Below are 13,958 nucleotides of genomic sequence, written 5' to 3'. Positions count from 1 at the left end.
ATCCTTTTATTCGAAATGGTATTCGATACAAAAGTAAAACGAACACAAAATTGAGGCTAATACATTTAATTGTTTCATAACGAGACCTCGTCTTCATAATGAACTTATTCTCGTTGCATTTAGCATAATTCTAAGAATACATTTAATGCTTACCCTGTTCTCAATCACATTTCAGGTACCAAAACTGAGAAATTTTGGGTAATATCATAATATATTTTTATGAGAATCTGTTCAGATCTTCAAGTAAAATATCACTTCAGATTTGTCAATTTTAACGAAAATCTAATATGCTGTTCCCATTGATATAAAATCTTCAATACAAAAATTGAAAAATTTTGGAATATATTTTAATATAGGTTTTCATGAAAAACCGTACCTACGTATATGAGTTGGTGGGAGATAAAAAGAATTTAATAAGTTTTTCGCAAAGTGATATATTTTTTCCACAAAAAGGCATTCAGCTAAGCCTAACCTTTATTTAATTTATATTAATTTTAAGCTGAAAAATCATCGTCATTTTCGGCTTATTCTTATAAAATAAAAAAATTTTTTGTTAATAAAGAAACTTTTCATTTTTATACAGTTTGAATGGCTCATTAAATATCAAATAATTTCATCTGCAGCATTTTATAAAAATAAACTATAGTAATAGATTTAGTTAGGATATAAATGCGTAATAATAAAATTTATAGTAGTGCATATTTGAAAATATCCAAATATTTTCCTATAATCAAAATGGCTTCCTATACAAATGATAGCCTAGTGCTTGAGAAGATGGAAGTTTTATCTAGGAAATCAACCTATCGTAATTTATATTCGAAAAATTTTACTTCCATAGCAAACGATTTTAAGCGATTTTTTCCATGCTCTTCAAAAAGTTCAATTAATGAAACCTGGCTTAATTAAAATTGTATAAATGTGGAACTTTTCATCTCCATTTTGTCTTTCAATACCATTTATTCATCTGTTTTTTCATTTCGACCATTTATTAATCTGTTAAAATTTTTCTGATAAATACAGAGGACGTTTTGTGCACTTTTAGAACGGTTTGATAAAGAATTTTTTTTTAAAAAAAAGCAAATGATTTGGAATGAAAATTCCTGGCAACAGCAGCTTATTATTTAAAATGAGGAATATCGTCTGATACTTTTAAATTCATTCTTTTTTCAAAATGCAACATGTAAATAAGCTGTATATTGAAGGATATGTTTTTTGTGCTTTCCGAAGAGAAATATTACTATTCCATATTTCAAAAACTTTACGAAATGCGTGACATTAAAATTTCTGAGTGAAAAATAAGCGACGTTATTAATCCGAAGTGGAAAAACCGTCAGTCATTAGTTCTACGTGGAAAAGATTTAAGGCAAATACCCGAAAAAGGTACGTATTTCCTTTTTAATATATCTAAAGTTCAGTCGTTTGTAATAAGAGAAAATTCTCGGAAGTCAGTTGCAAAGTCATTAAATATATTTGTAGCAACAATAAAGAAAATAATAAATCAAAATTTAGAGCTTAAAAACAAATAATGCTCACCAGCTTTTGCCGAGACATGTGGCTCAACGCAGAAAAATTTGTAGAACTCTGTATGAAAACTATTTAACAGGAGATAAACGGAAATTACATTGTGATCCTTGATAAAGCATGAGTTTACTTCGAAAAGTACCACTGAATTCCTTGAAAAAGGGAAGACTGATACAGGTATTGCATATATATCTTTTCAACGTTATTCGTGCCAAGTCCGTTTACATTTCCCCTATGGCTTACTGAGCTTTTGGTTTCTTGAAAAGAGTTCTTTCTGAGAACGAAGGCAGGAAGGGGCGCTATGTAAAAATTTAACTTTACTGTATGTTTAAGAAATATGTGTCGAAAATTATCGTAGTGTTTAATTAATGATATCCGGCGCAATATTAATTGCTCGAAAATGAATTTTTCTTCCTCTATTTTCTCCGCTCAAATATTTTTCTAATCATTATTTTCTGATAGAAGCCATACAAAAATTTAAGTTTTTTGTATTTCTAAGAAATTTCATGTGACCGAAATTATCTTAATGTAAAAAACCTGTCTTATTTGATTCATTTCCTAAACTGAAATCATGATTCTATGAACAACAGTTAAAGAAGTATTTATTGTTGCAGTCTTTGTGAAATGCTCTGTATATGTTGTAACGTTTATTATAAGTTTAAAAATAATTGTTTTTAATTTTTACACTCTCCTTTCACGTATACATCTAAGTTCACTTCAGCAGATACTGTAAATTACCTGAAGCGAAGGAAAAATACGTAAATATATGAATAATGCTGTCACTAGTTTGGTTATTTTAAATATGACAACGCACTAGAGGGTTATTTGCCTAAAAGGAGGACTGCCTTCAGAGAAGACTTTTTAAGGGAAACTGGCTTGTATTCACGTTATACGAGGGGGACATCACGAAAACCAACCATGCAACACACTCGTTCGCCTGGGATCGAACCCGGGATGAACTACCAGTATTCAGCAGTCTACTGTCATTGAGAATTGTATGATTTAACTTGTACTGAAGTGAATCATTGAGTGTTTAATCTTCTACGTGCTTTCGCTGCTAGTTTAGGTTTGTCTGAAGATTTCAAGCGATAATTTCTGAACTCAAAATTTTTATTTGATAGGCGGAGGCATAACAATGCCAGATGCTTGCAATTGAAATGGATTTTAAAAAAAACTGATTATTGCTTAAGCTATATTATGTTTTATTTAATTATTAGGTAGTAATTAACCTATTTGATTTACAGCCGCTCATTACAAGCCGTTTGATAAAATGCTTAGCAACGCAGTTTAAGCTATGAGATTTAATGCAGGCTTTAGAATTTTCACTAAGCCACTTCAAAGTTATGAAAATAATATTTTCTTCTATCTTGTTATATTGCCACTTTTTTTAAAGCCGCACAGACTGTATTAGTGGTTAGGGGAGCCTGACTGCGATACCGAAGGGCCCGCGTTCGAGTCTCGGAGAAGGCATGGATGTAATCGTCTGTCCTTTCGTAGGAGGCAAAGGTGGCCCACCTATTAGGTGCCTCCATAATAAAGAGACCACCACATCTGGCCTTAGGAGTGGCCGATGCCGAGATAGGCAAGTGCCCACTATTGGGGAGGGAGGAATCTTATATTGTTTTTAAAAATGGAATTGATTTTAGAAGCGTAGTAGAAACGTTAATAGGTATTTTGAAAACTAAATGTATGAATTAAAATTTTAACGAATGTATTTTCAATTTACTTAATTATCCTTAAATGCAGTCTACTATTTGCGCCTTGGTTATTTTAAAATATACTACGTTTCTTAAAACTAACTCTGCAAACGGTCGTGAAAATCCCACAGCTTCGAAAACAGGCGATAGCAAATCTCGCCAAAGTGGCGAAAAGCAACCCTTCTGAAGCGGACATGACGTAGCTACCTGCATGGCGTAACCCAAGAACTAAATAAATAAAGATAAAAATCTTGGCAATCAAAAAAATAAAAAAGATTAAAATGCCAGTGTAACAACATCGCCGGCCGGGAATGGAAAAGAAAAAAGAACCAAAGAATGAAAACAGATCGAGCGTCCCCGTTCGCCTTGTTTACAACCGGCTACGAGTGTGCACGAGCACAGTTTAAATGGTAGCTGAGGCAGCGAGTAGTCGTGTTGTCGCTTCGGCTCCAGTTTTATGCGCTCTTAAGAAATCGATGCCGTGTTGACGTATGGGGGACGTAGCAGCATTGACGTGGCCTTTAACGCGGCCTAGTATGGGGCCTGTGTCTTTCGAACTTACCAGCAGAGCCAGGAGATGTCTTTTCGGCCCTATAGATCCCGACCAAGTTCGAGCATGTGTCGAAGAGGAATACAACAGGCATATTCGAGAAGGTCGGGAGCGCTGGAATTTCGATTTTCAGGCGGGTAAACCCCTGCCTCCTGGACGTTACCAGTGGATTCCTGTTTCTGCAAAAGATCCGTCAGATGCGGATAAAAATGGCGGATCACCAGAAGAGACAGCAGATCCCGAAGATGCTGCTAACAACAATACTGTTGTTAGAAGAAAGGAACAGACTCATATTACAGGTATGCAAAACATTCAGGTGTTAATACTACAAAACGCAATGCTTTAAATTAATTTGATTACTAATTAATTTATGATGCGTAAATTATTTGCTCCTTACTTAATTTAAAAATATTCCAAGAAGTGAAATACTTTTGCAGCATAGTCTGATGAGCTTATTGCATCTAAATGCCGCATAGAAACATCGGTACTCTTCTGTTATCGGGACCGGATTCGATAAGAACAAAAACTAACAACGGTTAAGAAGAGTTCGAACATTAAAGAAGGTGTTCGAAATTACGACCTCGGACCGCTATGCAGACCTCACTTCTCTGGCGCATCTGCATCGCGAATGGAAGATCGCATGGAAGATGCATGCCGTATGATTTCTGTATCACGGTCCGGGTCATAATTTCGAACAACTTTGATGATGATCGTTGTCTCTTTATGTTTTTTTCCTTTGTTTTAGTTTTATTCCGAATAATATGTTTTCTCACCCCATTCGTGTCCTTTCTTGACTTTAGTGTCGTCATAACCGCGCCATGAAACAGTTAAGACCACTATCTCTCCTGAAAGTTTGTCATCGCTGTACTGCGATAAATACGATTGATTGCGGCCATCGTTGCATTCAAACAACTATTTCGGAATTAAAATTTTAAAAAAATGTTTCTGGAGTACTAATATTTTTCAAGGAAAATAAATATATATACAATAAGCAATATGTTTTACAATTTTCTGTTAATTAGTGACAAATACTGCGTTCTTTGCTACTTTGGTATAATTAAATTGGAAAACATTTTACGAAATACAATAATTTATCGTTAGAGTAATTAATAATAGGCTGCGATAGTTAATCACAATCTTTTCTGTGTTCTTTCCTCTTAAAAATTACTGTTACACGGTTTCCAAATTTTACAATGTAGGTGTTGTTTATGTAATGAGGTAAAAAACTGGGTGTGGAATATTGATGGCGTTATCTTGCCAGTGGTATTCTTACTTCTACATTAATATATAAATGACATTTGCCTAACCTATTTAGATTCGCACTTTGTGTGTAACCCATTTAAACTTCTCTCTTATCGTTGATATAATGACTTGTTTGTTTACCCGCACTTCACACGCGGAAGTGTATCGCCTCTGTTCCTAAGATAATTTTTTTCGTCGATCCATATTTGGTTTTGCCTACTTCGAAGGGTCACGACAAACATGAATTGATTGGTTACCCTTTGAATTCCTTGGAACCATTTGCAAAATCATAGCTGATTTGATGCTATTTCTTTACTGTTGCTGAGTGGGGAATTAAATATTGGTTGTAGAGAGTTGATGGCGTATAAGAAATTTTGGAATTTAGTATCAGAAATATGCAGTTTTTGTTTGAAAGCTTGTTAAAAACTAATTGCAGCGGGTACGAAAATAATGCGATTTATTTCCATTAGTTGTTACTCTATCTGCGCCAATGATGTTCTGAGAAGTTATGTACTCGTGAGGTTTTAAATTCTGCAGTGCTGAGCATGTTCACTTTCAAAAGCACTTTTACTTTATTCGCAAGAAAAGTTGTGAATTCCCGCAAATTATATTACATATCTTTTTAGGGATGTCATTTAAATATATTAAAAACCCCCAAAAAATTTGTAAATGTAAATTGCTTGTCTTTTTACACGGTTTCCAAATTTGGGTTAGTGAAAAAGTTAAGACAACCATTTCACCAGATGCTTTTAATTTTTATGGAGGTAGTCATCACAAAGAACATAATTACCGGTGATGGCCCTAGTATGATCATACTATCCAGGAATATGGTCGCGTTTAGAGACTGTGGGCTTAAGAAAGAGGTTTAAAATGTTTTCAAGTGATTTTCATACTTTTTTTTTTTCCAATGGCAGATTGTGAACAGTTGCAGTGTAACACAGTACATTAATCTATACAACGCCAAATGTGGTGATCTCTTTATTATGGAGGCACCTAATAGGTGGGCCACCATCTCCTATGAAGGGACGGACAGTTACAACCATGCCTTCTCCGGGATTAGAACCCAGGCCCTTCGGTATCGCAGTCAGGCTTCCCTAACCACTATACCGACTGGGCAGCGTGATTGTCATACTATTTTAACCAAAGTGATAACTCGCTATGCATCTTGCTAAAGTTTTAGGACTAAAACGTTCCAGTATCAGTTTTAAAACCTTATAAATGATAAAAGACCAGAAGCTGAAAATGACTTTGAGACCTTGTTCTAACATAATTTTGCTTTAATGTTTGTGTAATATTTCGTGTTTATTTTTGCATATGTAATGCATGAATTCTAAATTTATCTTGTATATATGCCTATGTTTTATTTTAACCCTATTTTATGCTATATAATTATAGTTCTGTCTCTCTATTTAAAGTATATGCCACCTGCGTACGTATTTCCAGGGGTAAGCGAAGCGCAACTGATCGCGAACAATTGTTCGAGGTTAGTAACTCAACAGGATAAGGAATTTTAACGTTCTATTTTACTGCTTTTCTTAATATTTGAATTTTACAATATTTTGCATATTTCTGAAGCGAGCAAATGCCATGCAAAGGAAAGTATCTATAGAAAAGAACAATTAAAAACTCGAACTGATTAGATAAAATGATAAAAAACTCAAGAGGTTTTGCAAAAGGCAGTATTTGTTCGTAATATTATATTTTAATACTGAATGTTGCTTTAGGATTCCCCCATTAAATATTATGTGAAGGTATCAAGTTTTAATTGTAATTCGTACTTAACAGTTGTGATTATTTATCTTATTTTATGTTCATGCGACATTGTTTCACCAGAAAACTGTCCCAAAGAATTAATTGTTAAACAAACTTTTAAATGGATGTTCATTTTTTTTTTAAACTTGGAAGTAATTTGTAAATTGCAAAATAAAATTTAGAAAAATTACTTCTTCTTTTACGGCACTGTTATCATATCGGATTTGTATTGTACTTTTCTTTGCATTTATAACTTGTGGTTGAAAATTAATGTTTGGATGACGCTCAGATAAAAAAAAAAAAGCATTTTTAACTTAATTTTTAAAAAAAAAATGTAGGATATTTCAAAGTTTATTAAAAGATACGAATATTTATCCATAATAATAGAATTTGAATGTTGAGATTTTGCTTAATGCTGTTAACCAATGTATATAAGTACCAAAAGTACCAAAATATGCAGGGTATATTTTGAAATGTAAACATAATTTGTGTTAAAATGTGATCGTTGTGATCCAAGTCGTGTTTTTCAGAAAAATATGTGCAAATTGTAGTGCATACATTTTTGTCAAAACTTTTAAGAATTAATTCCAGGTAATTTGATATAAAAACATAGAATTTCTTTCCTGCCCCCGCCCCCCTCCCGCAAAAAAATGGGATAATGATGAAGTAATTCAGATAGCAGTTTACTTTTGAAGTATTAACTGAATTTTTTCTTATGGTTTCTTCCCCCCCCCCGATCTTCTCGAATACAAAATTTCGGTTTTAATTTCAATATTTTAAAATGCATTGTCGTAACTGTTTACATCTATTAAAATCAGTAATTTTTAATTTCGTGTATTGGCCTGTTGAATTAAAGCACAATGTGTGGAAGAAAAGTAATTTTTTTAAAACATGTATGTTGATGATTGATATCGTAATAAATTTTTGTGTGCTGTAAGGAGGCCCCTCAAAACATAACAAATCATGGCTGTCATACACGTGCACTTGCAATATACACCATTGAAAGCGGCTTTTGTTCTCCCCTCCAAGAGAATGAAATCGTCCGTTGTTTTCAGTGACGGTTACAAAGATGAAAAAACATCCCCCATCTAAAACACTTGCAGCTCAGAATTACGAATAGAATAGAATAATTCCATCCAAGGACGCGTCCCTGTAGCTTCCGGAATGCTGCGCAATAAATTTTATCCCAACAGATAAGCAAAAAAAGAGAGTAAAAAGAATAATACCACCATTTACGCAGAAAAATAACGGTTGCCAGATTCCATCCATCAATATTGAGATTCTGTCAGTCACAGCTATCTCTAAAGCAGAAGTAATGGATGTGTGTCTCGCTTTGAAACGTGATCGCTTGTCTTGTGGAAGACATTCGAGTGCAGATAAATGAGACCCCATTCTCGAGACTTCCGCGTTCTTCAAGTGCGCGCAGTGATCCTTTCCATTCCGCCCACTTGCATTTTTGCATTAAAGATTTAAAAAAAAAAAAAAAAAAAAAAAGGTCGATATTTCGCTTTGTTTATAATCGTTTTTAATAGTTGCTGTAACTGGACTATTTAAAGTGTCTCTTTGCGTTTCTAGACTTGTCTCAGACTTGTTTACAGCTTGTATTCAATTCCGTTCAATTACAGTTATCAGTTCTCTGGGGTGTTAAATTGCATGACTAGACATGTCGTATAAAATAATCACACTCTATTGAACTTTCGTGGTTTTTGATAACTACAGCCATAATAATATTTTGTGAAACAGTATCGAATTGCTTATAATAGTCTAACCGAAACCGTGACCGTTAATTAGTCCTAAACCTTACGGTGCTTTCTCATTTAGTTAATGTGGGAAAAAAGCAAAATATTTTAAGAAGCCAGTGAATAATGTAAATGATAAGTAAACTATAAAAAAATCTGAAATTTTCAATGTAAAAAATTATATATTAATCACAGTTCAAAGCAAGATTTTCATTTAGTTCTAAAAGCATCTAAGTTGACAAATACAGATTTGATAAAGTAATTTTAAATTGATAGTTAATGTAATAGATCCAGCGATCAAAGAAGCATTGTGTCTTTTTTTCCTTTTCTGATAATCCTAATTTTTTTTACTTTAAATTTTATTTTTGAAATTGAGTTTTAAGTGTTATTATGTAGTGTAACTTGAAAAGTCTTAGTTGTCAAACTTGTGAATAACCTTTTTCGAACCAAATTTTATTCGCAGCTTTTAATTTATATGCAGAGTAGACAATATTTAGTTTAAAATCGTAGAGCATGAATCAAGGATTCTTGGTGTAACTCAATATTTTATTTGAGTAACATGATGTTAAAAAAAAAAAATCTGAAAGCTTTAAATTGGTCCCCAAGTTAAAGCATATGAATCGTAGATTAAATATCATAACACGCGTGATAACTTTTATTTGATCCATTTATTATTATTATTTATCTAATCCATATTTTTAGCCCAAAGTTAGTTAGCCCAGAAGGGCATTTTCCGTTGAATCACTATAAACGGCGTATCATTTTTCAAATTGTTGCTACCAAATATTATCGCCCTGTATTATATTTAAAGAAACTAAGTAATGGTAGAATCTGTATAAATGTATGTATGTGTCTCGCATTGTGATAAAACAACGGTACCAAGAGCCGTCAAATTTTGAGTAACTTAATCTTCCATCGAATTTGGGCATCTGGAAGCCCTAATTTGGAATTTTAAAATTGTTTTATTACCGATTTCATATTTTGTAACACTTTAATTTTTGATTATCAAACTCAACGACTTCAAAGCGAGCAATGGCATCGTTGTACAAGAAAAAAAATTTTATCTTCAGCGCGCGAGACTGTGTATCAAAAATTCTAAAGATATGCTCATTTAAAAATTATTTTGCGATACTGCTCTTGAACTGAATTTTATGGTTTAAATGTGAAGACCATGATGTTTAATAAATAAAGGTAACACACAAAATGTTTAAAAAACGCCCTTTGGACGTAATGTAAAATCTGAAACCTTTCAGTTTTTTTTCCCCCTCGTTTTGTGTGTTTACCGCTACTTGTTAAACATCATGTACTTCTCACTTAAACCACATAAAATTCAATTCAACAGGAATATCGCAAAATATTTAAAAACAGCGTATCTTTAAAATTTTCCATACACAATCTCGCGCGCTGGAGATAAAAGTGTATTCCGTACAGTGCTTCCATTGCTCGATTTGAAATCCTTGAGTTTATTAATCAAAAATTCGTGAGAGTTTTACAAAATTTGAAATAGACAATAAAACAAATTCGAAATTCAGATTTCGGGCGCTCCAAGTGCCCATGTTCGGTTGGAGGGTTACGTTATTCAAAATTTGATGGCTCTAGGTACCGTTGTTTTTTCACAGTGCGAGAAATATTCATGCATTCAGGTAGCTTCTTCATTATTTAGTTCTTTAAATGCATGGCGGTAATGTTTGATGGTAATAGTTTGAAAAGTGAATCAACGCAGAAAGTGAAACGATGCCGTTTTGAGACTGACGCCCCTTTGGGCTAATAAAAATAGGGCGAGATAAAAATTTTTTAGAAGATATTGATAAGTACAGCGAAATAAGATGAATACCCCTGAAAGTGACCCAATATTTTTGTCCTTCAAGGTAGCAAAATTGTCTGGAATCGATGTAGGGAGAATGTAAAGAATTTCTTAAATATTTCATTAACCTTAGCTGTGTGCCTTGCCTAGCGATGCATAGTTTGTCATATTTGAAGTATTTTGCCAGTTATTAAATTATCTGACAATTGATATAAATTGTTATTTGACTTCTAGAGACATCTTTATATAAACGTTTATACTTTTTCGCTCTGTTTCTGGATAATAGAACAAATCTTTGATTCTACAAATGAACAACATCTTTGATTCTAGAAAACCCGGACATAACCATCATGCAAAACGTGTAGGCATGTTTACCAAGAAAAAGAGGCAATGTTACAGTTATCTTCTAATCTCTCCTACGTAGAGCATTAGCGCGTGGGTCTGTTACAGCTATCTTTGGCTAAGCAGCGCGCAGAGGGTCTGAATTTTGGCACAGCGCCAACTTTCCTTTTTCCTAACCTCTTCGCTAAGCTCTCCAAATAAACAGCCCATCGTGCGTTGACGAAAAGCACCTGCAGAGAGAGCTCCGCAATCGCACGTGCTGTTTATCGTTGCTTCACGCTGCCCGTTGTGGGGTAAAAATAGGTTCTCAAAAAAGCATAGAATTTCGAATGAAAAGAACGTTATGCTTGAGAGAAATGAGAAGAATTGTCACACTTTCCAATTGTTGTCTCGCTTTGTCACTTTTGAAAGCACTGGCTCTATGAAATGGCTTCGTTTAGAATTGTGAGATTTTTCTGATTTTTCTTATTCTGTTTGCTCTGACGTTTCAAAATATTTCTTCATTTTTTTCATCTGCGTATTCAGGCATTCCAAAAAATAAATATATAAGTAAACAAATAAAATTGAGATACTTAGAAAAAACTTTCTGGACTTGCTTTAACAATTGGAGGATTTTAAAATGTTCTTTGCTGCTAAGATGTCTGCTTTCTGTGTGAGTAAATGCTTTCTGTCCGAAATTCTGAGAGAAATGTATGCTTTGAGTATTCTATGTAATTTCATTTTTAGTCGCTATTATAAACGTAATAAACAAAACATCCTTTTGCGTTTTAACATAATTAATTCTCTGTAAATTTTGTGGTGCATTACTTTTCATTATTGTTTTTATACATGAAAATTAAATGTGTTTCCTTGAAAAATTACACCTCGATGGATATAAGAGCTTTCTTACATTGTAGAATTAATTTTAAGAAATAAAATTGTAAATCTGTATTTGATGAAAATAGCATTGATTCTGACTAAAGAAGAAAAAAAAAAAAAAAGAAAGAAAGCTTTATTATGGCTTAGAAATAAGGAAACTTTAATGATTTAATGTTTGTTACGTATTTGTTTTCAAGCATAACTAAAATAACGGATGCAGAAAACTGAAATCGCATAGTTAGACTTGACTGTTATAATTAGTGGTGGTTGTATAATTTGTATATACGTTAAAAACCTCTGTCATGTGTTAAACCGCGTAACTATTCCGTACAGTACAATACTTAAGACTGGTAAGTAAGTTCTTGGCTGCCTCGCCCCGTGAACTAAGCACACTACGGGTCTACACCCCCTTTGGGCACTTCGTGGAACAGCCATTTATTTCAGACGAAACTGTTTCAAACAATTTTTTATCTGCTTTACCACTAAAGAAAGACGCACGACTTTTTCCTACTTTTCGCAAAATACTGTAAGTTGTTCGTTTTTAACAAATTGTTTCGTAAGTTATTTCACTACATGGTTTGAGTTATGGAAATGAATGAGTGTGTTTTGGGGTTGTTTAAAAGAGTTCTTAAAAAAATTGCACACTTAAGACTCTGCTCATTCATGATTTTGATTCAAGAATAAAAAACAAATACCCGCCAACGCGTGCTTAGGAGAGGAAACACGTTTGAGCTTGTAGTTGGAATGTATCCAAATTCATGTTACTTCCTAACCGCAGGCGATAACAGAATTATTTCTCAAGAAGAAAGTTCTGGTTCTCCTTAAAAGTTTAACTGGAATTTGGTTGAATGGAGAATGTATTCCGAAATTGTTCTAAACCTTTGTGATGTAAGCCGACAACAAAAGAATGCTCCCGTCAATAATGAACATTTTGTTAAAAAGAGAAGACTTGTTGTATTTCAAATGAACAAGAGATTCTTTTGATAAATGTTGAGGATACTGTAGAAGTATATATTGTGCATTGTTTGGATCTTAAGGAGTAGACGGCTCAGACTGATTGCGAGAAGTTTATAACAGTAATGTGAATGGGATTTATATGTCTGTGATGTAGCGGTCATAGTGAGTCACAGAAATAGAGTTAATTTCTCGTCATTATCTCAATTAAGATGTTGGAGAAGTTTTCGCACATACGCATACATATATTATGCACGTAAAAAAAAATAACGTATAAAAATCTGATAGGAATTATTTACGAAACCTAGATAAGAATAGAATATCTGTTGCTAAAGTACTGTGTATTTTTTTTTTTTTTTTTGGTAGTTCTGGAATACGTTTATATGAAGAAGTTATATACTAAGTATTGGTTTATATCCAATGGATGATCGTTGTTGTGAAACCGCGGATCAGTACCATTTGAAATCCAGGTTAATAATTTTAAAACTTAAAATTTGTACATATAGTAAGTTTTGGTATGAAGCTGTGTGATGTATGTGTTGTAATTTTTATTGTAATATGATGACTGAAGATTTCAATATTACAATACAAAGAAATATCACAACTTAATATGTGCATACTGATTATGGTGAGTTTGTATATTCCTTTCTTGTCCTGTTACCTTTAAAAGGTATTTTCCTCTCTTCTTCCCTGCCTTCATGGTGTAAGTGGAAGCATTCTCGATGCATGTTCGAGAGGTTCAGGGTTCGAGTCCCGGCGAGTGTATTGCACACTTTTCACGTCTCCTGCTTAAAAAAAACTGATAAATAAACTGATAAAAAAAATAATTTGGAAATCGAATGCAGTTATTGATGTATCAAGAAATAGTTGCGATCACGGTCGAATGTAATATTTTATTTTCCTTGACAAACATTTTTAATGCATCCCTAATAAATTAGCGTAGTAAGCGCTCCTGTTCTTGAAGAACGTTTTTTAAGATGCTACGCTAAGAGAAGCAGCGACAGCAATGTAGCTGGTGTCCGCCGAAAACATCGCGAAGGAAAACGTCGCGGTGAAAACAACGAAAGGCGAAAACATTGTCGTATAAAACACCGTGGAAGGAAAAAAAAAGGCGGAGAAAAGCTAGTTAGAAAGAGAAGCTCAAGATGAGATCCCTGTTCAAAGTGATTTAGTAGTAGTTTGTTATTCTATTTGGTTAATTAATAGTTTCTGAAATTGTCATTGGCTTAAACGTTAGTGACTATTTGCATCATGAGCATTATACAAAAAAAAAAAAAAAAGGCAATCATTTAGAAGGTGTGGGCATGGAGATATATAAAGTAATAATTGCAATAATGACTGATTTTAATATCTCTGTATTGTCATTGACAAGCATACGTTAATACATCACTGATAAATTGGCGGAGTAAGTGAGCCTGTTGAGGAACTTTTAAAAAAATCTCTTTAAGGTATTGCGCTAAGAAAAGCAGAGACAGCAATCTGTCAAGAAAGAAAATTGT

At 33.4% G+C, this 13,958-nt stretch overlaps 1 protein-coding gene across 1 annotated transcript in view; it reads left to right on the top strand.

Annotated features, from left to right (window-relative positions):
* Positions 1 to 3,526: 3,526 nt before the first annotated feature.
* LOC118186887 (uncharacterized) overlaps positions 3,527 to 13,958 on the top strand; it is a 37,105-nt gene continuing 26,673 nt past the window's right edge. Inside the window, exon 1 of the mRNA XM_085806650.1 lies at positions 3,527 to 4,067. Coding sequence (XP_085662776.1) covers positions 3,710 to 4,067 — 358 coding nt within the window. The 5' untranslated portion in view covers positions 3,527 to 3,709. The remainder of the gene's footprint in view (positions 4,068 to 13,958) is intronic.

This window comes from Stegodyphus dumicola, chromosome 12, assembly GCF_044657685.1.
Source record: "Stegodyphus dumicola isolate Sdum_Otavi_A_Nest chromosome 12, ASM4465768v1".
Taxonomy (NCBI): Eukaryota; Metazoa; Arthropoda; class Arachnida; order Araneae; family Eresidae; genus Stegodyphus; species Stegodyphus dumicola.
This window is presented reverse-complemented; position numbering and strand designations above follow the sequence as displayed.